The 25,454-nt window shown below is 40.3% G+C and overlaps 1 protein-coding gene across 1 annotated transcript; it reads left to right on the forward strand.

Moving 5' to 3' along the window:
- Positions 1–11,759: 11,759 nt before the first annotated feature.
- LOC134813240 (transient receptor potential cation channel subfamily M member 2-like) lies at positions 11,760–23,764 on the forward strand. Its single transcript, XM_063820927.1, has 11 exons — positions 11,760–11,834; positions 14,072–14,278; positions 14,404–14,553; positions 14,848–14,991; positions 15,208–15,794; positions 15,981–16,231; positions 16,544–16,752; positions 19,301–19,607; positions 19,759–19,909; positions 20,146–20,418; positions 23,026–23,764. Exons 1-11 carry the CDS (start codon positions 11,760–11,762, stop codon positions 23,243–23,245), a joined length of 2,574 nt encoding a protein of 857 aa, XP_063676997.1. The 3' UTR covers positions 23,246–23,764.
- Positions 23,765–25,454: the final 1,690 nt, after the last annotated feature.

Raw genomic sequence — 25,454 nt, forward strand, 5'->3', positions numbered from 1 at the left:
ATATCCTAGTTTTGTTCTGTGTCTTGGAACAGCGCCAGAAGATGGCCATGTTGTTTTGGGAACGTAGCAGCACTCCGACCATGTTGGCACTGGTGGCTTGTCATATCTACAAATGGATGGCGGAAAAAGAGTCTTCTTACATAGAAATTACCCCCGAAATGAAGCCTGTTATCCTTCAATATGCCAGGTAAGGTTTGTCTTCTTACACCACTATCAGCTATTAACCTAGTAACCAGCTAGTAACCTAGAAACCAGTTAGTAAACTAGTAACCTAGTAACCAGCTAGTAACCTAGTGACCAGCTAGTAACCTAGTAACCAGCTAGTAACCAGCTAGTAACCTAGTAACCCGCTACTATTGTTTACAGTGAGTTTGAGACACTAGCCTGGAAGATAGTAGACGAAGTGTCTCACCACTATCCTACCAAGTGGATATCTTCTCTAATTACCCACAATTACTACAACTGGGGCGGCAAGAATTTGTTGCAGGTTTGAAAGTTAACTTGTACATATAGCGATAATTTATCGTTTTTTAATTCATTTTTTGTTTAATAATTAATAACCTTTCGCCAGCCCACACTTTACATAGTTAGATTATTCAGTCAGTTGTGGGAGTAAAGTATATAAAAGGTCGTCTATGAAAGTAAATACAATTCCCGACATGTCGCTTTATTTGGTTCAGTCTTGGTTTCATCTTAGGACTTGCCATTCAAACTATCTGTCATAATCTGACTCCCACAGAGATAAGATTACGTCACCAAATAAAATATGTTTAATTCAGAGAGATTATTAGGTTCAAGATGAATCATTAATTTGTGAGAAGAAACTGAAAAAATTAAGCGCAGTATTGACCTTTTTGAATTTAAACCAAATAAAAACACGTTAGCTCATATTTCATTTAATATCTACTACTACAAATATTAAAACTTTATACAATCTATGATATCAATAACTGAAATTAACTCTCAATTGGGACAGGATCTTTAATAAGTAAGTAATTATCCAAATTCTGTTATACTTCTTTGTAAGGACGAAAAAGGTGCTCTTTAGTCCATCACAAGGTGTCGAGTCTCCGTGCTTATTTAGTTGAGGCTCCAGCCTAGACGACAGACCGATGGATTTTAGGAAGAGGCAATTAATGTAGGAGTTTTGGTTAATGACCTTTAATTTCAATAATAGTTCAATTCGCAAGTTCATTCATAATTTAGTTGTAATGACCGGATTCGGTCTTATTTTAGACTTGTTTTGTCTAAGATCAAGCTATCTCTTAGACGAGCAAAAAAGCAACCCAAGAAAACCTGGTATAATTGGGGAGCACTTAAATCGGATGAAGACCTACAGAAGAGATATGCAGTAGAAGTTAAGAATCGGTACTCTGCTTTATGCGAGCAAACCGATGAAAGTGAGGTTACGGAACTGTATGGGCATTTTGTTGATGCGATTGCTGATACCAACAAAGCCATACTGCCTAAGAGAGAAAAGAAGAGACGTGACGATTTCGCGGGTGATCAGCGAGTTCAAAGCGTGCGTACAGCCTTGCAGCAAGCAGAGACTGTCTATCACCGGGATCCTAGTGAAGACAGTCGACTGTCTGTTAAGCTACTAAAAACTGAACTGGATCAGGTGTACCAGGACATCTTTGAAGAAGATCTAGTTGCCAAGGTTAGAAGGGTCGAAATGGCTGCAGACAGATGCAAAAACAAAGAAAGTTGGAATGTCATAAATGAGATAACTGGCAGGAAGGCCAAGGGGGCAACTCAAATAAGGGGCAACGGAGCCGAAGAAAGGAAGAAAAATTGGCTTGGGCATTTCACGAATCTGTTAGGGAGTATACCGGATGTGGAAAACGAGCATCCTAGGATCGAGACTCAATTTGAAGGACTCAACATCAGTACAGAACCTTTTACTGTGGATGAGCTTAAAGCTGCTAAACACAGGATAAAAGAAGGTAAAGCACCAGGTGATGACGGCATACCACCTGAAGTCCTCAAAAGATGCGACCTGGATGAAATCTTGCTGTCCTTCTGCAACAAAGCCCTGACAGATGGTATTGCACCAGATCAGTGGAGGATAAGTAACATCATCCCGGTTCCCAAAAAGGGAGACTTGACCAACCCTGGAAACTGGAGGGGGATATCTTTGACTTCTCTCGTAGCTAAGACTCTTAATAGAATGGTGCTTAATAGGATCCAGCCGGCTATAGAGGGGGTACTTAGGGACACTCAGAATGGTTTTCGGGAAGGACGGTCCACTACTAGTCACATCTTGGCACTCAGAAGGATTCTAGAGGGGGCTAGACAGAGAAATTTACCGGTAGCTATGGTGTTTGTTGATTTTAAGAAGGCCTTTGATTCACTTCACCGGGGAATTTTGATGCAAATACTAAAGGCCTATGGAATACCGAACAGTATTGTAGATATCATTAATCTTCTCTATGTCAACACGAAGGGCAAAGTTATAACACCAGATGGGGATACCGAGCTATTTGATATCCTGGCAGGAGTTCTTCAAGGGGATACATTAGCACCATACTTGTTCATTATAGCCCTTGACTATTGCATGAGACAAGCCTTAAGCAAGCATCCTGAAATAGGATTTACCATTAAGCCTTATCGGAGTAGGAGAGTCAAGGCGGAGAAGATAACAGACACTGGTTTTGCAGATGACATTGCTCTGATAGCAGATACTGTAAAGGAGGCAGAGATGCTGATGCTAGAGGTAGAAAGAGTTGCTGCTACAGTGGGACTTAAAATGAATGAAGGGAAAACCAAATTCATTACTCAGAACATCGAGAACCCTGATACCATCAAGTCCCTGGGTAACAACACAATAGAGCACGTGGAAGACTTTACCTATCTTGGTTCTAGAATCAGAGACAGTGAGAGTGATATCAGGGTTAGGAAAGGAAGAGCATGGGGAGCATGCCACACTCTCAAAAAACTTTGGAAATCTAACCTTAGAAAGTCTATTAAGACCAGAGTGTTCACAGCACTAGTCGAGTCGGTGCTTCTATACGGTTCTGAGACTTGGACTATGACGAAAAGGCTGGAGAAGATGGTTGATGGTTGCTATACACGAATGTTAAAGGACCAGTTAACTGAAAAATTTGTAGTCTCCAATTTGGCTAAGATTTAAATCAGCTGTGACAAACTGGTAAAGAATCGTATCGCCGAAAGAACCAATTCTCTAGCGTACGTGTAACGCGTGTTATTGCAATAATAAGCTGTGGCCTCGTGACGTCATAAAGTCCCTCAGTGCGCGCTTGCATAGCGTAATACATTGCAAATGTTTATCATCGTCAATAAAACACGTGTAACTCACTCAAATTTTAGAACTATGACTATTACCCTAGTTCTCCAAAATCCTTATAGTTTTGGCTATCATCCTAACTAAAGGAATAGCTGATTGGATGTACAGTGCTCACTGCTCACGTCATGATTTTAAACAGTGATATAGGTTCTTGAACAGTGGCGGGTGAATGTACGGTTAGAAAGTTTCTGCTATTACAACTTATGTCATATGTGATAATTTTGGATTGTTTTCATTGCTTAATTACACAAGCAGGGAGACTGTACCGATTATTTTTCCCCAGTCCATGAAACTCTAACGAATTTAGAAAGGATCTAGATAAGTAGGATCAGTTTGTTCAATTCCGAGAGCAATTATATTTATATCACAGCGAAATTTCTAACTTAAATCCGCATGTGTCAGCCAGTACAGGAGACAAGAAGTCTGGCTACTTTACGGCCGTTCCTCTGGGACCATTAGTAGAAGTAGCTTCCATCAGAACAGTGCCGTGGGAACAGAATTCCCGCCATAATACCCGGTCTACCAAATGATTGGAGTGTACGGTGTGCGGTGTGTTTTGAATTAGACTTACGGCTTACCTTATGGTTGTTATCCTAATTGCATTATCATCGGTACATAACATAAATAAACTACTGGTAAGTTTAAATACCAAGTGCAAACGTGTTCAGTCAATCGACCCATTGAACAACTATAAAATTTCCAGGACCCTATTATTCTCTGGCCATATATTACGGCACGATCGATTGTTAGATGGCTAAACGACCAACGTTAATCTATACAATTCTAAAACTATGAGCTAGCACTTTAATCTAAAAATACACTTTTTATATTACTCCTGATTTTTACATTTCACGTAAAACATTGTCGCCACAGGTTGATCATGGACACTAACAGCTTAATTTGAGATAAAGTTGTGTAGTCCAGTCATTTATGGACATTTATGGAAATGAACCTGCAAATGTTCAAATACTCACGAAACTTTGCACAGACCTTCCTGAAGGTATGAATAAACGATTTTCGTTCGGAGACATTTTTTTGACCGTGGAGAAAACCCAGGAGGGCCACGCCCATATTGACCCAATAACGTAACCGACCCCTTGCTTCTGAAGGTCGTAGAGACTTCAAAATAGGCTTAAACGAAGCGGCATATGCATGTTTATATAGGAGTTACTGAGCAACACATGGCCTAAAATCCTTACTTTTCGAGAAATTTGCCAAAAACCATTTTGGGCGTGGTGCTGAGCCCATTTTCGATAGGATCGTGATAGAGTCTTTACACAGGGTGCAAAAGAACCGCAATTAGCATATTAATATATGACTTGCGAACAAACATATGCCTTAAAGTGCTTACTTTTTCAGTTATTGGCGAAAAACTGATTTTCGGTTCCAGAAATCATGCAAAACTATGGGTATCTGGTAAATGGGGCTATGAAGGCCCTTAAGGTTTTTGAATGTGTGCAAATTGTGCAGAATGGCCCTGTTTATATACAACTTATGAAGCAACATGTACCCTAAATTACTTACTTTTCGAGTTATTCGGGGAAAAACATTGTATTATGTCCATTTTCTACCTGTAAAATACAGTCTCACGAGCTCTTCTGCGCGCGCAAGGGACTTTATGACGTCATCGCCAAAATAATACAAACGCTATTTACACGCGTTAGAGAGCAGTTAGAGATTTAGGAATTTCGACTCGTTGCTTAGTTTGCTATTTGTCACAATCAGTCAAAATATGAGGATAACTTTTTTTTCAGTTAACTGGTCCTTTAAGAATGGCCCTTAACATCAATCAATATCGAGACCATGTCAGCAACCACAGTCTGTACGGTGATCTTCCTAAAGTCAGCTCCAAGATAACCCAACGAAGGCTCAGACTTGCAGGTCATGCTCACCGACATCCGGAGCTGACACTGAACAAACTGATCCTCTGGAAGCCGAGTCATGGGCATACTAACAGGGGGCGACCTTACCTAACACTACTAGATAACCTAAAAGCAGATACTGGGCTGAAATCAGTAGATGAGATAGCTAGACTGATGGAGGACAGAAAGCTGTGGAGAACTGTTGTCAATGGATCTCGGGAATACTACCCGCCTTAAGTCAAGTAAGTCAAGTCAAGTAGAGCAAAACGCGCAGTTTTGCTAGTACTTTAGTTAAGTTTTCGAAATTGTCCCACATTCAAACGACGATTTGGCGCCCCCCTAAGACGGCGCCCCCCTGCACAGCAGGGTCAGCAGGGCCTTTCGTTACGCCACTGGCACGTAGTGGTTATCAATTAGGCGGAGGGAGTTTTAAAGCTAGGGATTCTAATAAATGGTGTTAGGCCGGATTCATAGGTGGGAAGTTCCACTTCCACTTCGATGGTCAGGGAGAAAATAGGGACTTTGGTATGGAAACGTGCAGGGTATAGGCCATCTTCACACTTTTAATATAATCGTCAGTTCTTTCTAACTACAATACCTTCTACAAGTTAAATAATTAATATGCATATATTCTCTACAGTTCTGTCAATATTCTCCACAGTATTCATTATAACCGCTTTGTCTGACTGTTTTGATGTTAAGTTTACTCTTCTAGAGACACATAGTCCTTCTCCCCTAGCTATAGATCTGTCTCAATGATCCCATCTCCACCAACCCCTGCTTGATAGGGTTTAACCCTTCTTTTACCTCTTCTATCTCTTCTTGAGGGCTGTAATACTCTCCCTGCTCTCACGTTTCTATCCCCTTCAGCAGTGGTCTCCAATTCTTTGTCTCCTCCGATGGTACTTTGGTTGGGAATGTTGGGTGCATAACCTACCTCTTTTAGTTCCCCTGTTCGATTAGTAGCACTTGTTGTCGCCTTGGATGCTCTCATTTCAATACTTTCCACCTCCACTGTTTCTGTTGGTGCTGGATTGAACCATCCCCGAATTCTTTGGTAAACTATAGAGCTTGAAATTCTGGTCCAGATTACCCGTGAAGGTCTTCTAATGGCCTCTGTCAATTATACATCATCGTAGAGAAGCGGGTTGATCACAGAATTTATCGGAAGAATGACCATAGAGAACAGGGCATACCAGGGTGTAGCGTCAAGAACACCCACTGAGTGGAGGACACATATCACGATGAAGGGTATCCAGCACAAAAAGTCGGTGCCTATTATGATGGCTATTTTCTGATTCATGCGCCTGTTTCGTTTCTGCATTTGCCGATTATTTGATCCTACCACACTTTTCGATGACCTTCGAGATGATATTCCGATGAGAAGGTATGAAAGAGAAATGAAGAGGAAGCAGATAAAGTTTAGAGCCAAGATACCCCATACGAAAGATCTTTGGGGGTCATCATTTTGGACGAAGTATTTGAAGAGGCAAACTCCGTCATTTCCGTAGAAATCAACTTTAGCCACCCTCTCCGTGTGGTCTTCATAGTCAAAATCCCGTGAAAACATATTTCTTGCCATTTTGATCAACAAATCCCACTTTAAGTTCGCTTCTTTGGTCCTCCCATAGTATGCTTTAATGACATCAAAAACCTTTTCTTTATCTGGTGTCCCAATGAAGATCTTGAGGTCATCTAAGAACTTCACTCCGTTAACAAAGAAATTTGCTAACTTCTTGATGACTGGGATAACTGCAATTGCTGCCGAGGCTAAAACGGTAATCGTACTGTAATGCGACACGTACTCTAGTGCGACACGTACTCTAGTGCGACACGTACTCTAGTGCGAAGTCCGACAAAAACACCCTCTGTCGCACTACAGTACGTGTCGCACTACGATCCAGGTAGCGTACTCTAGTGCGACAAAATATCCTGACTTATTTTCAAGTTCAGGTCACATCCTATCCTTCTTATGGACCATTAAGTGATTCGTCGGGTCGGTTCACGTCACTTATTTCGAAGTGATCTTGAGAATACGATTCGTCGGTTCACATCACGTGTTTCGAAGTGATCCACTGATCACAACCCTTCGGGTCAGTTCAAGCCACGTATGCAGTGTGTGATCCACCGGGTAACTCGTAAGCAGCATATGATCCTCATTCCTATCACGCATCGTATGAAGGTATATCTCCGATTGGGATAACAAGTTCATATGCTTGGGCCATATATAAGGTCACGATGATTCTACCAAAGCATCGAACAACATCAACATGTCTTCATTCCTAGAAGCGCGACGACATGACCTACTGGCGATGCACTGAGAAGATCTGCTCCGGACTTCTCAGTTTGATGAACGACACTACTGTGACCAGTACGAAGACCCATTCCCACCCTCCTACTCCTGCAGCAAACTCTGTCTACACAGCAAAGCAGAACATGAAACGGAAAGCCTCCGATACTGACCTCCCTACGAAACACCTAATTGCTGACGCTGTTGGACCCCTCTCCTTCGAAGCCATGTCAAAACTCAACTGTCAGCAGGAATCCCTCGCTAAGATGGCACGCACAGCTCCTAACTCCTGACTACATCCGAACGAACGGTGGCGAAACCTTCCTTCTTTGGGATTCTACCTTTTCAGCAGAGAGAAGAAGATCTTTCCTGTTCGGCAAAATATGGATTGTTTAGCTGAGGCCCCTCATCTTGTCATCGATGGTACCTACAGCACCTCGACTAACTTGTTCACGCAGCTGGTGACTATCCACTGACTCTATCCTGACGGCTGGAGAAGGAAGATGCAGCAACATGACCTAGTGAATGTGTAAAGTGCTTTGTCACACTTTAGTTCGTGTCGCACTACAGTCCAGGTAGCGCACTGTAGTGCGACAGTGTCGGCCTTGAACATTCTCTGTCGCACTAGGGTACGTGTCGCACTACGATCCAGGTAACGTACTCAACTGCGACATGGTCGATCTTGGAGGTTTCGCACTAGGGTACATGTCGCACTAGAGTACGTGTCGCACTACAGTACGTGAACCGGCTAAAACCAAGGAAAACATCGCTGCTGCAATCTGGAGGGATTTCTTTATATTAACCTCACCTGGAACTCTCATAGAATTCCATATGCCATGTAGTCTGATGACACTGAGGCCTGTCATAGCGAAAAGGGAGACCTGAGATCCGATGGTGCTGAGTGGAGTTGGGTCCGATGGTGCTGAAAATGCCGACGGCAGAGCATTTGAGGCTTGTAATCCATGCGATCTGGTTGAGACAGTAACTTCTTTTAAAGGCTATTCCGTCGTAAATTGCTATCATTACAAGGTACCACCCTACCAAGAAGTCACCTAAAGCGATCAAAATTATCAAACATCTATTAGTCATCGCAACTGATGTCTTGCAACGTTTTAGCGTTACTAGACTCTTAGCAATGATGACAATATTTGAGAAAACTGCGAGGGAACCTATTAGCCAGGAGAGCCCTTTCAGTAAAGTGCTTTCCAGTAACTGCTTCGAACACTCTTCATTACACTCGTCTGTAAGATCTAGACAATCGAAATTTCCATCACATTTCTTAGACTTAGGTATGTAATTCCCAGAAGAGTCACACTTAAAATGGTTAGAACAGTGATCTTCGTCAGAACTGTCTCCACAGTCATCTACAAGATTGCACACTTTATCATAACCCACGCACCTTTTCTTATTTTCGCATACAAAGTATCGGTTGGTGTAAATATTACCGAATGACTTCGTGAAGAACGCAAGATACTTGCCATTTGCAATGGTTCCTATTCGCTCAGGAAATTGCTCAGGGCAAACCTCGTATCTTGGAATGTTTCTTAGCGGACAAGAGGCACTGATGCATCTACCAGTACAACTTGTGTACAGATAGTTCTCTCCGTAAAGGTGGTCACAAGATTGCTTGCTTCTAGGAAGAAACACAGAGGTTTTTGTGTCCACACCAAAGTAATCGTGGTCCGGATAGATGTGATGTTCTTCTACGCAGGCATCCTTCAATAGTTCCAAACTTTTCAGACCTTTGTGACAATAAGATAGTCGTTTGGTGAGGCCACTGTTTGTTGTGTGTGCTGATGATACGATATCGTGAGCACTTCGTGAAATTGAACAGATTTTGTTTTCATTTCCACAAGTTTCTATCCCATCACAGAGATCACTCAGCTTCACATAGCCTGGGTTGCCCCAGGGACAGATAAGGGCATTTTCACATACAACCTTGTTGCTAGGCACATATCGTAGTGTTTTGCCGATTCCACATCTTGGCCAGTTTGCAGTTTCGTCTGCACCATCCTCACAGTCTTTAACCCCATCTCCTAACCAGGATATCGGTATGGGCAGATCTCGGTCTTTCCCAACCCGTCTCTTACAAGTAGCCTCTGTTCTAGAGAGACACGTGGAGTGACTTTCATCAGACCCATCCTCACATTCCTGCTTATCATTACACATGAGATGTTTGTGTATTTTACAGGTTTTAGTATAGAAGCATTTGCTTTCTATTTGATCGTCACAAGCCTTTATTCTTTCATCTAGACAGATCAAATATTTAGAAAGGGTGGCTTTATATCCGTTCACGTCGCAAGTAACTCCAACTCTGGACGGGTCAGAGCAGTTTGTTTGACTGTTTATGTGATCATAATAATCACAATATCTTATGAGAAGCCAAACAGCAATTTCTTTATGTATTATGGAACACCTGGTGAGATTGTGTACAGGCACTATCTCTCCAGTACGTTCGTGTTTGCAAGTGTGTTGTGTATTATCCGTAACTTTACATCCAATCATATTCTCCTTATTTAGGCAGTAACTAGACTTGCGAGGATTACATATGTAATCAAAAGGAACGTAACTCAGCAAGCCAGTACGAGTTGTAATGCAATACAGTCCGTACGTGTAACCATTACAGACAGCTTCGTCTTCACAGGTTGGAGTATCACACTCATCGTCACAGATATCCTTAGTAAATACTGTGTCTCCACTCAGCATTGTGGTCTTGTCTTCATCTGGATCACATCCTACTTCATCTAATTCAGTGTTTCCGCAGTCTAAGTTACCGTTACATATCAAACCCACCTCTTTAAGTGTATAAGATGGAACTATAATATCGTTTCCATGCCCAAAATCAAGATGACATAAGTAGATTCCACAGAGCAGCTCATTGTTGGTTATCTTATCTGTTAATCCCTTATCACAAGCCTGATAGTATAATGGGTCTTGTGAGCAAACTTGTCCAAAGTAATAACGAATATATTCATGTTGAAAGTAAAACTCCTCTGTATTCCAACACTTGAAATTGATGGTCTTCATGATCGGGTAGTTGTCGTAGCCGCACACGTACTTCAGAAAACCGTTTATTTCTTTAATGGGGCATTGAGCAACTGAAATAATTTTGTAGTTTCACTGATAACCTATAAAATTGTATATTCTGGGTTGTGACTGGTCAGTGCTGGAAGCTGATTGGGTCATTGCTACGGCTCATTTCCTATATATTATTTGTGTATTGTTACAAAGACAATTTGGGGAAATTTTGGGGGCAATTTTGAACACCGGTACGGATTACCTCATAATCATTTTTATGTATAATCCTGTTTAATTGTAATTATATAATCAATTGTTTTCCATCCTTACCTGAATCAGTTGTAGAACTAATGCTAGTAGTAAAAAGAACTGCTTGGATTATAAGGAGAACATAGCTCCAAAGAAATATCATCAGCAGTGGGTCCTGTGTCCGTTACAGACTAATCCTGTGGAATTTATTCTATAAATCATATTGGGCATTGGGTATTGCAGTTTCTGAATGATAAAAATGATAAAACTGTAACCAAATGAACGAAATATTAATTATTTTAGCAGAAGAGAATCAGGCGATTTCTCAAAAATGTAAGACGATCAATTTGCAATAAGGGGACTAGCACATGTGTCCTACAAGCGATGCTACTGGGACCCCAATCACATAGATAAAAGTTGTCTAATCAATTACCTTTATGGAACGTAGCACCGTGAAAATGATCCAATTCAAATAACACCGCACAATGCATATACTGGTAAATTAGTCAGTTAAGCACATTTATAACATGAGACATTGGGAACTAAGCACAGACCTCCCCAATGGATAGGATATCAACAAAAAAGGATTTCAAAATGTTAATATAGGCATAATTCAGGGGGACACCTTGTTTTTTTTCGAAAGTGTATCCCAGTTTCTGAGGGTCGTAGAGATTTTAAAATGGGCTCAGGCAAATACTATTTGGAAAAGGAACCGACCAGTCTAGGGTTTCGGCTGCCGGACCGGAAACGGTTTCCCGGATTTTGCCGGGCCGGAACCGGCCACCGCGGGTGTTAAGAATAAGAAATTTAAGACTGCCGGAAATTGCTGGAAAATTTGAATTAATCCTTATTTGAGTTTTGCTGTTCGGGCAGCAGTAAATGGTTGATATGCTGTGCGATCAAAGATCATTAATTAGTGGTTGAGCTAGTAACGAGTTTTGGAGCACAAATGTAGAGATTGTTCTAGAAATAAAACCAAAGACCCAGCTCTCAAAAGTTCGTGGCGTCGGACGTCGGTGTAACACAGGCTAGCATGTCTCGTGTAACCACAGGATTCGGTTTTAGATCAGAATCTCAAAACAACGATAAAGGAGCGGTCTGCGGTGACGTTAGTGTTCCAGGTTGGAATCACCCAAAATTCACACTGGGCAATATTCAAGGACGGTTCAAAAATAGGGAAATTTTCAGGAGCAGGATACCTTAGTTCCCAAAAATTTGTGTGCCATTATATTGAGCACAATTTATTTGAGCCCGAAAAATTTGGGCAGAAAATTTGAACTCATTTGGGCGACCAAAAATTTGGGCACAAATTCTTCGAAAAATGAACGATTTTCCACTAAAAATCGTTCATTTTTAGTGAAATCTGTCATTTCATTTGGTTAAGCCATGAATGACAGATTAGAAAAATAAAATTTTAAATATTATTTCACTTGGATATGAAGAAAAAGCCATCTTTATATAGATCTCAGGGCCACAGGCTAAATGCCAAAAGTTTGGTTAGCAAAAAATTTAGCAGACGGAAAAGATTTATGCAATTTATTTGGTCTGCAAAAAATTTGGGCGAGAGGCCCGCTCAAATTTTTTGTCGCCCAAATTTTTGGGAATTAAGGTACCTGGATACTGTGTGATTCGAGATATAATTATATAAGCGAGGACCAGAGACAAGTTTCCACACCCAGGCAACAGTGTATCAACTGTTTGACGATTAAACAGATTCAGAAGTAGCACCCACCAGGAAACACTGCACAGTGCACACTCCTACGAATTGCACGTAGCAGGCCACGACCGCCCCTGGAAGTCCCTGTCTCTCCGTCTTTAACCCGACGGGGTTGCACCAGGGGCGGTGGTAACAGAGCTTCAAGACTCCAGGAGTACGTTGTCGATATCTATGATTAATATGAATATGGTATATACTTTGGGAGTCTCTCTCTCTCCAGAAGCAGGAGTTGGGGACATAGGGTCGCGTTGTGAAAGCCACCGTAAGGAAGGCACACAGTCGACGCTTACCAACCAAAAGAAGAATTCATTGTTGACTTAGCAAGGATTTATTAGACGAAAAATATGCATTTTATTTTAAAGAAATTTCCAGTCCGGCGAATTTCTTGGAAACCGAACCGGGACTGGATATTAAAGCCGGAACCAGATTTACCGAAAGGCCTAAACATTACTTTTAGATAACTTTACTTTTAGATAAAATCTACGAAAAATATTTCTGCTTTGCTATGATGCCAAACCTAATTTCCTTTTGGTTGCAGCATGATAAAAAATTCTGGATACCGACAACAAATGGATTTTGTAATAAAGGAAAATGAGTTCTTATAACTCTGTCCTTGCTATTGAATATAATATAATCAGGCACAAATAGCCACTGTTGAGTATAAAATAACAGCTGCCTTCATCATAAAATATAGTAAAATCATTCTCAGTTTGATGATTACTCCATTCCACTCAGAAGAATCACTGTCTGACTTTATTTTATAATGCCATTTACAGGTGTTATCTAAGTCTACAATAAATACAAAATCCTTAAAATTTTCGGGGGGGGGGGTCTTCATACCCATAGCACATAATGTAGCTTGTTTATGCTTTGGTGCCGTTTATTTGAAGCATTGCTTACTAAAGCACTAAGCATAATTCATACCTGTAAAGCAGCGAAACGACTGCCCCCGCTATACCTTCGCTAAGCCGACAAAGATTTCTTTCAACTGGATTGAGATGTATATAATCACTTCAGTTACGGACAACAAATGGATTTTGTAATTAAGACAGCTGTTAAAAGATAATAGCTGCCCTCATCGTAAAATATATTAAAATCAGGACAAATAGCCCTCTCAGTTTGATAACTACTTTATTCCTTACGAATAGTAGAGATAAATAACTACAAGTAAATCTCGCAATCTCATGTCGTCCCGGTGGATTGGCACTTTCTTTTTAATTTCCTAACTCTGAAAGAAGTGGACATCTGTCATTATCATAATTTTTTAAATCTGGTCAAAACAACGGTCAAAACACACATTAAAATTTATCCCAGATTGCAGACTACACCGACTATTATTTGTTTATATTCCAGATTTCAAACTACACCGACTGTTATTTGTTTATATCCCAGATTTCAGACTACACCGACTGTTATCTGTTTATATCCCAGATTGCAGACTACACCGACTGTTATCTGTTTATATCCCAGATTGCAGACTACACCGACTGTTATCTGTTTATATCCTAGATTTCAGACTACACCGACTGTTATCTGTTTATACCCCAGATTGCAGACTACACCGACTGTTATCTGTTTATATCCTGCAGATTTCAGACTACACCGACTGTTATCTGTTTATATCCCAGATTGCAGACTACACCGACTGTTATCTGTTCATTTCCCACGACTCTATACAAGACTATCTTACCGGGGAGTGGATGGGAATGTTGGAACCGGATATGACTTATTGGAACATTGTCTTCACTATTCCCTTCCCTTTCCTGGCTTCCTTTCGCAAGATCTCTGACAGCGAGATACAAAACAAAATGATATCTAAAGAAATCGATGAAATGGTATGTTATTTTGATAAATCCCAATCTTAATATTTTTTTTCTACATACCTTATAAATTAATAACAATGCTCTCTCATGTCAGTTTATCAAAAATATCTACGTGCTTTAAAACATTGTACTGACAGGAGCGGAAGAAGATGGCGTTTGTGTCAAAGAAGACCGTGGAAGGAACTACAGGAAAAGACCCAGTACAGCAAGGACAACGACGTCTAAACCTCTTGCAGAGGATGTATCATTTCTATAATGCACCTGTGGTTAAATTCTTCATATACATTGTGAGTTATATCTGATTATTTGTTAGTTTTTATTCTGACCCGTTAAGTTAACGGTAATAGTTCAGTTTTTAATTTCACTGCTTAGATTTATCCGTCTTCTTTAATCTTTTAATCTCTATCTCTTGCTTTAATCGTTCGCAATAACAAGGCTTATAATTAAGTGACGTTGTGGTAGTATTGTGATCTTATTAAGCGTTCATGGGTTATCGTTTTCACAAATGAACTTCCTAATCTTCCTTATCATATAGTTCGCAGACAGTTTTATAATTTATGGATTTGATATTTCTTTTTCAGTTAATGTACTTTGCTTTCCTTGTAAGCTTCTCATACGCTCTGCTGATAAAACAACCAAAAACCCGAGCAAGCGGGACTATGGACAATGCTGAGTTCGTGGTTTACATATGGACAGTCTCTATCATACCAGTTGAGATAAGACAGGTATTGAATACAGCTTTAGAAGAGAACAAAATATTAACGATTTTCACACATTTGCTAAAGCTTAGATGTTGGAGCCCCCTCCTATCGTAAGATAAGAGATGGTAGAATGTCATGCCTGAGAATCAAAATATAGTAGATACATTACATACCGTTTAGAATAGTGACTCGAACCTCGCGAGTTTGCAAGTATCCACCAAAAAGTGCTGAATATTTCAGATTTACCACTCCTGTCCCTCCACTACCATGGGCAAGATAAGAAACTACCTATCTAACCAATACAACAAGTTTGACGTGTACAGCATGATGTTCATCTTTATCTCCTTCTGCTGCAGAGTCCTCCCCAGACTAGGACTCCCGGAGAATGCTGACAATCTCCCTCCTGCTCGTCTGGAGGAGGCTGTCTTCAGAGTCTTCTTTGCTTTCGGTTTTGCGGGGATGTGTTTACGTTTGTTACAGGCCATGCAGATCAACTCTCGGTTGGGCCCTAAAGTGCTGATGGTCGCCTCCATGATCATGGATTTGGTGTTCTTTCTCGGCCTGCTGGGGATGGCTCTCATCTGCTACGGGGTACCTACTAAGAGTTTAATTACTCCGACTAAGTCGAATGTAACTACTGATATGATATATGACTTGTTTTGGAGACCGTATATAAACATGTTTGGAGAACTAGATCTGGACTCCTTAACTGAGGATATTAATGAGGGGTACTGTCTGCTGGCTAACCAGTATAACCATACTGTTAACTGTACTGATGCCAAGACCGCGTATGATTGTAGCGCTGACAAGTATTGCTTTTATAACAGGTGTGTATAGCAACGTTATTGCAAGGTTTTACATGAACCTTCCAACCAATTTAAACAAAATCTTGCGTAGTTTGTACAATTGAACATTACCTTTCAATGCCAGAATCTCTTTCATATTATTTGTTCTTATTTCTGCTACTAAGCTCTCGTCCTAAACCCTGTCCCTAAATCTCAGCCCCTCACCAGGTTGCTGATATATTTAATGATGTCGGCGTATCTGATGGTAGTAGCTGTGATGATGCTGAACTTGTTAGTGGCTGTCTTCACTTTCACCTACGATCAGATAAACGCTAACTCTGCCATACTGTGGAGATGGCAGCGGTATGAGCTCGTTACAGAGTTCAAAATGAGATCTAGTCTCCCCATACCATTCAATACCATTGTACTCTGTGTATTCTTTCTCAGATTCCTTTACAGAAAGAGTTGTTCACGTGGAGGTTGGTATATTTCTTGCTTTTAAAACTAGGTCTTGGTTTAGGCAGCGGCGTCGCTCCTTCATCAGTTATTAATAGCAATAAATCTGTTAAACGCTAAACTCCTTCTATAACCTTCTATAACCATTGAAAACTCGGTAATCCTTGCGGTATTAGGTTTGCTTAACACAAAACGTGTGTAACAACTAGCAAGTGCTTATCTTTATGTCCTCATCTTTGGAAATTAACGTATGTTATTAGTTTTCCCTTGGCAGCAGTTTCTGCTTATCAGAAGTTACTTCATTGATAGCCTATAAAAACTACACTCGTTTTCAGAGTTCGTGAGGAAACGTGACGCGTACAAACGCCGCCATGATCACAAGCAAGACCGGATCTCCCTGCTCGAGAGTGAGTGTCGCAGGAACCTGCTCAACAAACTGAACGAAGTAACAGAGATGAAGCAGATCCAACACCAGGTTCATGTCTGTGCGACTAGTGTGGATTCCTTGACCAGTGCCGTTCAGGATTTCAACCAAAACTTGCAGGTTTTTTTCTGAACGTTTTTTAATTTTTAGTCTCTATGTTTCCATTCAACATCTCCCGATTAACTATAACCATTGAATACCACTATAGTGTATCATTTAACTCAATGTGTATGGCTTTTTGAGATCGGTAGGTCAGTACAGGAAAATGTCTGAACTAATTCGGACACCAGAAATTCTCTGAGACCATCTGATAGGACAAAGAGATTTTTTTGACATTTAGATGAATAGCATCTTCATACATTAGAATACGTAAACAAAACAAGTTTTTATTTTGCAAATCAATAATTATAACAAGAATTCGATAACAATTAACAATATCATACGAATGAAATCTAATATAAAATTAGACGCAAAATCATAACTTTCCAAACAATTTAATCTCTATTCTTGAATGTTCTGTACAAATTTAAACAAATTACAAAACATTAAGAAGTCCCCCAGTTCACTAAGCTTTAGCGGCTACTTTCTCAAGGCACTCCTCCCAGGGTATATTGTAGTTGTTCTTAACATACTCAGCCGGGAGTTGTTCACTGGTATCCAGCTCTGTCCTCATCCTCCCTCTCTTGTTCCTCTTCAGAGGAAAATCAAACGAGTCTAGGAGGAGTTTCTTGATAGCTCTAGCAGCCGCTCCCTGGTGATGGGTACAGACAGCGTACACTCCCATTCCTCTAAACTCATTACTCCAGATCTTCTGTAGGTTCCCATTAAACTTGCACTCGGCGTGTCTCTGGAATCTCTCTTTAAAGCTCTTCTTCGCAACGCCAACGTATATAGGGTACCGTAGTTCAGAGTGAGGAGCAGGCTTCATGTAGAAGAGATACAATCCTCCGTAATGTCCGGGGAACTTGTTCACATCATCAGCATCTTTGATCTCCTCTCTGTCGTGCATCTCAATATTGCAGTTCAGCTCGTCTAGTAGGAACCTGATAAACGCTCCTCCTTTCTCCGCTGGTATCAGCTCCTTCTTCTTCTCCTCCTCCTCTTCACCCTCCGCTATCTTCTTCAGCTCCTCCCATGGAAACTGATCCAGGTTGCTCTTTGTCCACTCTGTGGGGTATATCTCCGATATATCTATATCCTTCCTTCCCGTTTTGAGAGCAAAGTTGCACGTGTCTAGGAGGATAGTTTTAATTCTCCTGGCAGCGCTACCTTGATAGTGAGTACAGTAAGCATACAGACCAAGTCCGCACAGATTCGCCGGGAAGTCCCCGTCCCAGACCTGCTTTATAACACCACTACTAGCGTGTCTTACGAACCGCTCCTTGAAGCTCTGTTTAGTGACCCCTACGTATACAGGGTACCGGAGATCAGACTGAGGTTCAGGTTTCAGGTACAGGATATAAAGCCCTCCTTGGTGACCTGAGAACTTCCGGAGGTCCTCTATGGTGTCTATCTTCTCTCCGTCGTGTAGTCGCACATTACAGTTCAGCTCGTCCAGAACGTACTGGATAAAGGGGCCGCATTTCTCAGCTTTGGGGGGTTTCTCCATGGTCTGTTCCTGATGGCCGAACAGATGTTTTAGAAGGTAGTTCAAACAAATACCTGATCCTGCTATTAATGATAATATGATTAGATGTGATTGACCAAAACGTCGACAATTCATTAAGTTTTTCTGACTGTTATTGTCATTTTACGTTTACATCCGACTTGATCCGAACCATTACTTAATAACAGCACATTTTAACAATAACGATGATTAGATGCAAATTTGTTCAAACAAGCCCCTTCAGAATGAATTATGGGTACAAGATTTTCCTGAAAAACATCCATACGATATTAAAAGAGGCCTGAATAGCATTATAAAATATCAGGCTGCTATAAATTTCAGTACGAGACGGAGAGGAACTCTAACAATATGAGATAGCACACCATTATTGTGAGTGGTCTAAAATATGCAAGTACTCCGGAATCCGGACAGCACATGTTAACCCACGTGTTACACGGGTCGCCCACGTGATACAAGGGTCGCCCACGTGATACACGATTAGCTCACCTGCAGTATCTCATTACCTTTAAATCGCTACCAGGTTGGGCGTAATGCTGTATAGGTATTCAGCTCCTAAATCACTTTACTTGTTAACTTACAAACTGAATGTTGAGTAGATCGCCCTGCAGTCCTTTGGAGTACTTGAAGTGGGAAGAGAAAAACTCCCTTTATGATGTACTACTGATTATACGATGTAGTGATCTTTACAAAACGTTATTTGATACTGGTAGCAATAGTCGAACTTAGACACCAGTAAAAATGTGCAATACAAGGTTTTCTTTAGAATACAGTAACGTGGAGCTAATCTTATTTGAGGCTTTGAGATGACGATATACTCGAGAATCAAATTATCTCAACTTTTGGTTTTGACAGTAGCATAAGTCTATAAGGTTAAGTCATAACCATTACATGTTCCTTTGGTAATCGCATATATGCATTACATCACATAATCGACAATGTTATTCCCCAAACATTTGCGATTCACAACGTGGAGATTTAAAGTTAGGGTATATCGACAAGTTAAAATGTGCGACTCAAAACTAACATGATACCTTGATTCAGAGTATTGTTGACCAGACAGTCAATGCACGATGCACACCAGATCTCAACCATCAGGCTCACCAATCCTCTGCTCCCCAAGGGACGACAAATCTTAACAACTGGGGCCATCAATCCTCTGCAACACAATCTCTGATGTCTATTGGAACAGCTGCTGCACTGAGTGTGGGACAAGGAGACAGAACTTACCCTGGATCAGCAGTAGTCCGGGATTACGTGCCGCCCATCTACCAGAGCTGGAGTGTCGTATTTCTGACGTACAATCCTCCCTCTTACTCTCAAGATCCCGGTCCTGACAGCTCTTCTGCAGGTGTGTTAATCCTCTACACAAGATCGTAGGACACACATGACTTTTCTGGCATCTCACCTTTCTGTCTGTTCTTACATGCGACTGTAGTATAATGAGCTGTTGGCAAGGTGCCAGGATTTAAGATAAGATAAACGATAACTAACCACCCCAGAGTACAATACAGGGGACAGAAGGAGCTCACTAGGAATATACGGAGTGAGAGATCACCTGCCCTTAAACCCCAGAGGGAGAACCGGTTTAGCTGGCAAGGGGAGTCTTCCTCACTGGGGACCCAACCATATCGCTGTTCCTATAGTTACTCGGTAAATACTGGTTCTTCTAGTTCTATTATTGCATCATATTCGATGTTACTTTTGCGATCATGCACAATTTATACTATCAAATGATTTTTAAGTCTTGATAACTTGCTTTAAAGACTGGAAACTATAAAACCCAGCTATGTAATTTAGACATTAAAGTAATTTATAGTAATTTAGAGTAATTTAGAGTAATTTAGAGTAATTTAGAGTAATTTAGAGTAATTTAAAACCATGACCAGGGGTCAAGGGACGGAGTTAGAAGTTTTGTTGTTTGAAGATGGAGGCATTGTTGCATTACTAGAAATAACGACACCATTCAACCCCCTTCCTACTATTATACACGAGCTGACTACTATTTTCACGACTTACTCTTCTGAGATGGTTACAGACAAACTATCGAGTCCAACTGAGTCCAGAGAAGCTTCGAATTCAACTGCAGAGGTCACTGAACAATCTTCAGATGCGAATCCAACTTTAGAGGACAAAGAATCAAAATATCTTTTCTTTAAGAGGTAATGGATTTAGTGAATTTAATTTTCCAACATCAAACATCTTTTATTATTGATTTGACCAAAACCCATAATCATGGGTAGAGTGGACTGCTGGTGCCAGTGTCTCTCTTTCCCAAATAAAAGGCAGTGATATCAATTTGAATGATTTTGCATTTGATAACGGTCATTCAAATTGATATCATATTCATTGCCTTTTGTTTGGGAAAGAGAGACACTGGCAGCGGTCCACTCTACCCATGATTATGGGTTTTGGTCAAATATCATCTCTTTTTGATTATAATTTCAGGGTACTTTACAAAGTCGAAATGTGAACTCATAACTTCATTATATTAACGAGGAGGTAATTTCAACGATTTCGAAATTTTACCTTTGAAAACATTTCTTTGTGTTTAGGTAGACATAATCATATTTGTCGATAACTGACTGAATATGAAACTTTTTACTCGATTAAGATGGCATTAAATTTATGTATAATGCCATTTAAATGTCGTCGGAAAGAATTTATACGAAATAATGAATGAGCAAAATTCTCACCTTTTGCACGTGCAAACTTTAAGCGGACGTTGCGTGCGCATGCAATATTGAATCAGTGAATCACCATAAATATTTGCATAGTCATATTTTATATGTAGTTCGATAAGCGTGCAAAGTTTCTAAAAGTTTCTAAAAGAACTTGAATTACAACGGGTTGATTGACTATGTCAATCCGTCGAGATCGTTGCTCTGCGAAGCAGAGCAACGATGCGAAGCAAGAATGCTAGTTCGCGCGGCGCGTCGAAGCGGCGAAGTCCTCCAATACAACGGGACTTCAAAGTTGATACAAATCGAGAAAACACAAATTTTCAGTGATTGTAGCAATTTTTAACAATTTGGGCATGTCCTCGCGTGTGCACCTTTTTGATTTTCAACTTTAAAACTAGCCTATGACACAATTTAGACCTTAAGAAACAAGAAAGCTTACCTGGGGACTTTAGGCTATTATGTTCATTCGGCGGAATGACAGGCTGAGCGCGGCCCAGTAAAAGAAAGCAAAATTGAGTTCCACAACCCAGGGGATGACCTAGAAACAGAAAATGCTAGAACGTAAAATTTTGTCATACATATGACCCGCCGCGCACGAGTGCGCGGCTCCCCCTGTATCATAGTGAAACGACCGTGGGGGTCACGACGTCCAACGTGATACAAATTTGATTCACGATGTCAATCCTTCGCATCTCGCCGATCTGCATACGTGGTTGCGAGAAGCATTATTGGATGCGCGCGCGCGACCCAGTAGTGCATCGCGCTACAAGATACAAATAAAATTAGCGTTTATGTTTTATAAAATTATTCTTCAAAAAAAGCACTAACTTTTATGGCAAATATTTTTATAAAGGAGGGAGCTAAAAAACTTTTTGGTAGATTTTCGGAATGTTTGAATAATTATCTAACATGAAAATGTTTGATTGACGATGTCAACCCATCGAGATCGTTGCTTTGCGAAGCAAAGCAACGATCGACGATGCGAAGCAAAAATGCTAGTTTACGCTTCGCATCGTCTGAGGAAAATTATTCAAAATCCAAGAAAATTTCCTCAGATTTTGAATAAAATAATTCCTTGATGGTGTATAATCAATTTAAAAAGTTATTACTTTGACAAAAATAAAGTGTTAACAGTTAATGACGTCAAATATTTTTGTATACACTGTAAACTAAAATGTAAACAATTATCTTTAAGACCTGTGGTCGGAAATGGCCGGAATGTATTTTTGTACTATTGAATCTACGGACACTTAAATACAGGCTACAATTGACTGGCAAAGCGTCTATCCTATCTATCTATTTTTTTAAAATCCCTGAATATATATGTATATATCACAGCAATCTGTTGTAAAACAGGGGTTCCAGAAAACCCACTTCCCAATAGTCCTGAAACTTGAAACTTTTTTTGCAGTTGATTTTGTAAACATCTAGACGCTCTGCAAAATTTAAGATCTCTAACTCAATTTTAACATGGTTTTTTAAAGCACCTGAATATGGCGATTTTGGGGTTTTTACTGAATTTCATATAAAACAGTGCTGGCGCGTATTTTATGCAAAATTCTTAAAAATCTCCACATAAGTATTTCTTATTACTGTCATCTTTGACATTGAATTAGAATGTTTGAACTTAAAATATGTGATATGCCTGCTGAACTCCTTTTGATGAGTCTTCTTAATCATAAATGCCTGAAAATCAATAAAGGGGTATATTTAAAAAAATTTGTTTTACTAATAGTAAAGGGGGTAAATTAACGGGTGATACTCGTAAAATATTTGTTCCATATATATATGGATTTGTTCCATATATACAGGACCGTCGACGAGTCCAACTCGGCGCGCGTCCTGGTAGGTTGTAAACCTACAAGGGGTAAATAGTAAAGGGGATAAATAGGTAGTAAATGGGGTAAATAGTAAAGGTGGTAAACAGTATAGTGAATATAAAAGGCACGGTCATGCTTGCCAGCACTGTGATATTCGATATAATGGTTTGATCTACCTATTTGGGAATTTCTATTTGTTAACACCTAAAGTTGACACAGTTGTCTCGGTATTTGTACTGCAACATATTGACAATATTACTTTTAGGGGTTTGTTGATAGAACGGGAATATCTGGACTCCACTTTCAACACTGACAATGCCTGGCTGGAGTTTACCTGCTACAATTTTCATGACCACGACTCAGAGTTACATGACTTTTCGATTAGGAATACCGCATATCGGTGGGCCATGATTACTGAGACTTGTTTTAACAAACCAAAACATTCCAGTTTAATAAACAAAATCAGTTTAATGCGAAGACATTAACAACCAAACTTTTTTTCGAGATTGAATTCATTTCTCGGTCAAGAGTGCATGTAATATTAATATCACAGTGCTGGCAAGCACGACCACTGCGGGTTTTGGGGTTTTACTCTCCCCGTAATCAGCAAAGAGCACAATGCCAATGGTGAGTAAGAAAACACAACCGAAGATACAGCCAATTGAAATGTTGCTCATACTAAACACAGCGTAATATCGACAGAACTGATCAAAATGACGTTAAAACAATCATTGCACGTGCGGTTGCGTGTAATAATTATCGTTACCATGGTAACTACGCAACTTCCTATTTCTCGTCTGATTTGCACGTGGGCGGTTGTATAAGGTTTTATAACGTTTTCCGATAATTATCAATATTTAGGAGTATGTTAGAAAAGGTCAATCGGTATTTATACGTGTGCCATAAGTTCAAAGTTATGATTATTTGCTTTGAAGATGAAGGGTTTATAAAAATTGCTTGAGATTGGCTGTTGTATTGAATGAATGGTGCTGCTTATGTGTAGTACAACGACAGAAACAGTTACAACAAAAATTAAAAAATTAGACTCTGGTGCAACTTGTTCGTAAGTGCCACCAGAGCCAATTTCCCCACCGAGTCAAGGGGATTCAACTGTCAGCGTTAAGCATGACTCAGTTATGGTACTGTGAAGTAACTCAAGATGTGCTCCGTTGCTGAAAGCTATTGTTGGAGGTAGCCTATTCGGATGTGAGACACTTTTCGCTACCATCCTAGGATAAGCTAGAATCTCAAGAGCAGAAAGAGCTCTTTTTTCTTGTCACCATAAATTACTGCAAGAAAACAGAGCCTGCCTCAATTAATATTTCTTTGAATTCCTCACCGAAGTAATTGTTGCCAACTGTAACTGCTCATCAATGTGAGAGCTTTCATTAGGCAACTGAACCTTGCTAAAAACCAAACATCCACTGACGCTATCACACCCGCTGAATACAATGAATTAGAAGAATGAATCTCCTTTTCGTTTATGATCTAGATGACTTGATATTCTTTGATTGAATATTTACCTTCATTCTTTGTTAAAAATATCATTGTGATGGTCACGTGTTGAAATGATGTACTAAAGACTTGAACTATATGTATCCTCTGCAAAAAACCCCCCTCTCCCCCTCCCCCTTCTCCCCCCTCTTCCCCCCAAAACCCCCCCCCCCCCCTCCCCTCTCTTTTTCCTCTCTCTTCCCCTCCTTTTCCCTCTTTTTTTTCCCCTCTCCCTCCCCCCCTCCCCCCCCCCTCTCCTCTCCTCCCCCTTCTCTCTCTCTCCCCCCCTCTCCTCCCCTCTTCTCTCCCCCCCTTCTCCCCCTCTCCCCTCCTCCTTTTCCTCTCCTCTCTCACTCTCTCTCTCTCTCTCAAATGCGCCATAAATGGCAAATTATAGCAGGATTACTTCTTTTAACGTAACACGCATAGCGAAGATTAAATGATTCTTCGCGCGAAAAACGCGCGCGCGCGTCTGTGACGGTTTCAGTGTAAAATCGGTTTTAATGTAATGCAATATGTATGTACTACGGCTTTATGTGTAATTGATAATATGCTTCCTTCGACCAGAATCAAATTTCCAGCACCTCGATAGTGTCACATGCCATCTCACATCTATAGTTGACGGACTAATTGGTTACTACAGAGAAATTCAGTCCAAGTGTGAAATTTCGACCTTGGGAATTTCATCTTCGAAAACCGAAAATGGGACAGATTGGGGCAATTAAATCAATATGGTTTTTCCAATTCATTCCAGACTTTGACCTTAGAGTAGCCAAATTTGGTCGGTCGCGCTAAATCACTCTACAGTCGATTTTCTTATTTTCATCACTTTAGTTTCGCATTGGATAGAGCACATGTTGTACGCGCGCGTTACGTCAACGTGTGATCATATTTGATCCTGATTTCCTAATTACGTTTCTACTACATGCAGCTTACTTTGGATTTCAAACTTCGAGTTTTCGTCAACAGTCAATAATTATCCATGATTCATCTGCATCAGTGCATCAGTGCCACTTGTTTTATACTTTATATGTAGTTATAATCCTATAAGTTTAATGAATAGCTGTTAAAAATATTTATCCTCATTTGCTGCATTTTTGCTGCAGGTGTACTGACATATGCTAGGTACAAATAGTACAAATAGAATTGTTTGCTGGATCAAAATGCTGAAATTTTAATATAAAGCATCATTAAACTAGT

Source organism: Bolinopsis microptera, chromosome 3, assembly GCF_026151205.1.
Source record: "Bolinopsis microptera isolate Bmic1 chromosome 3, MBARI_Bmic_1.0, whole genome shotgun sequence".
Classification (NCBI taxonomy): Eukaryota; Metazoa; Ctenophora; class Tentaculata; order Lobata; family Bolinopsidae; genus Bolinopsis; species Bolinopsis microptera.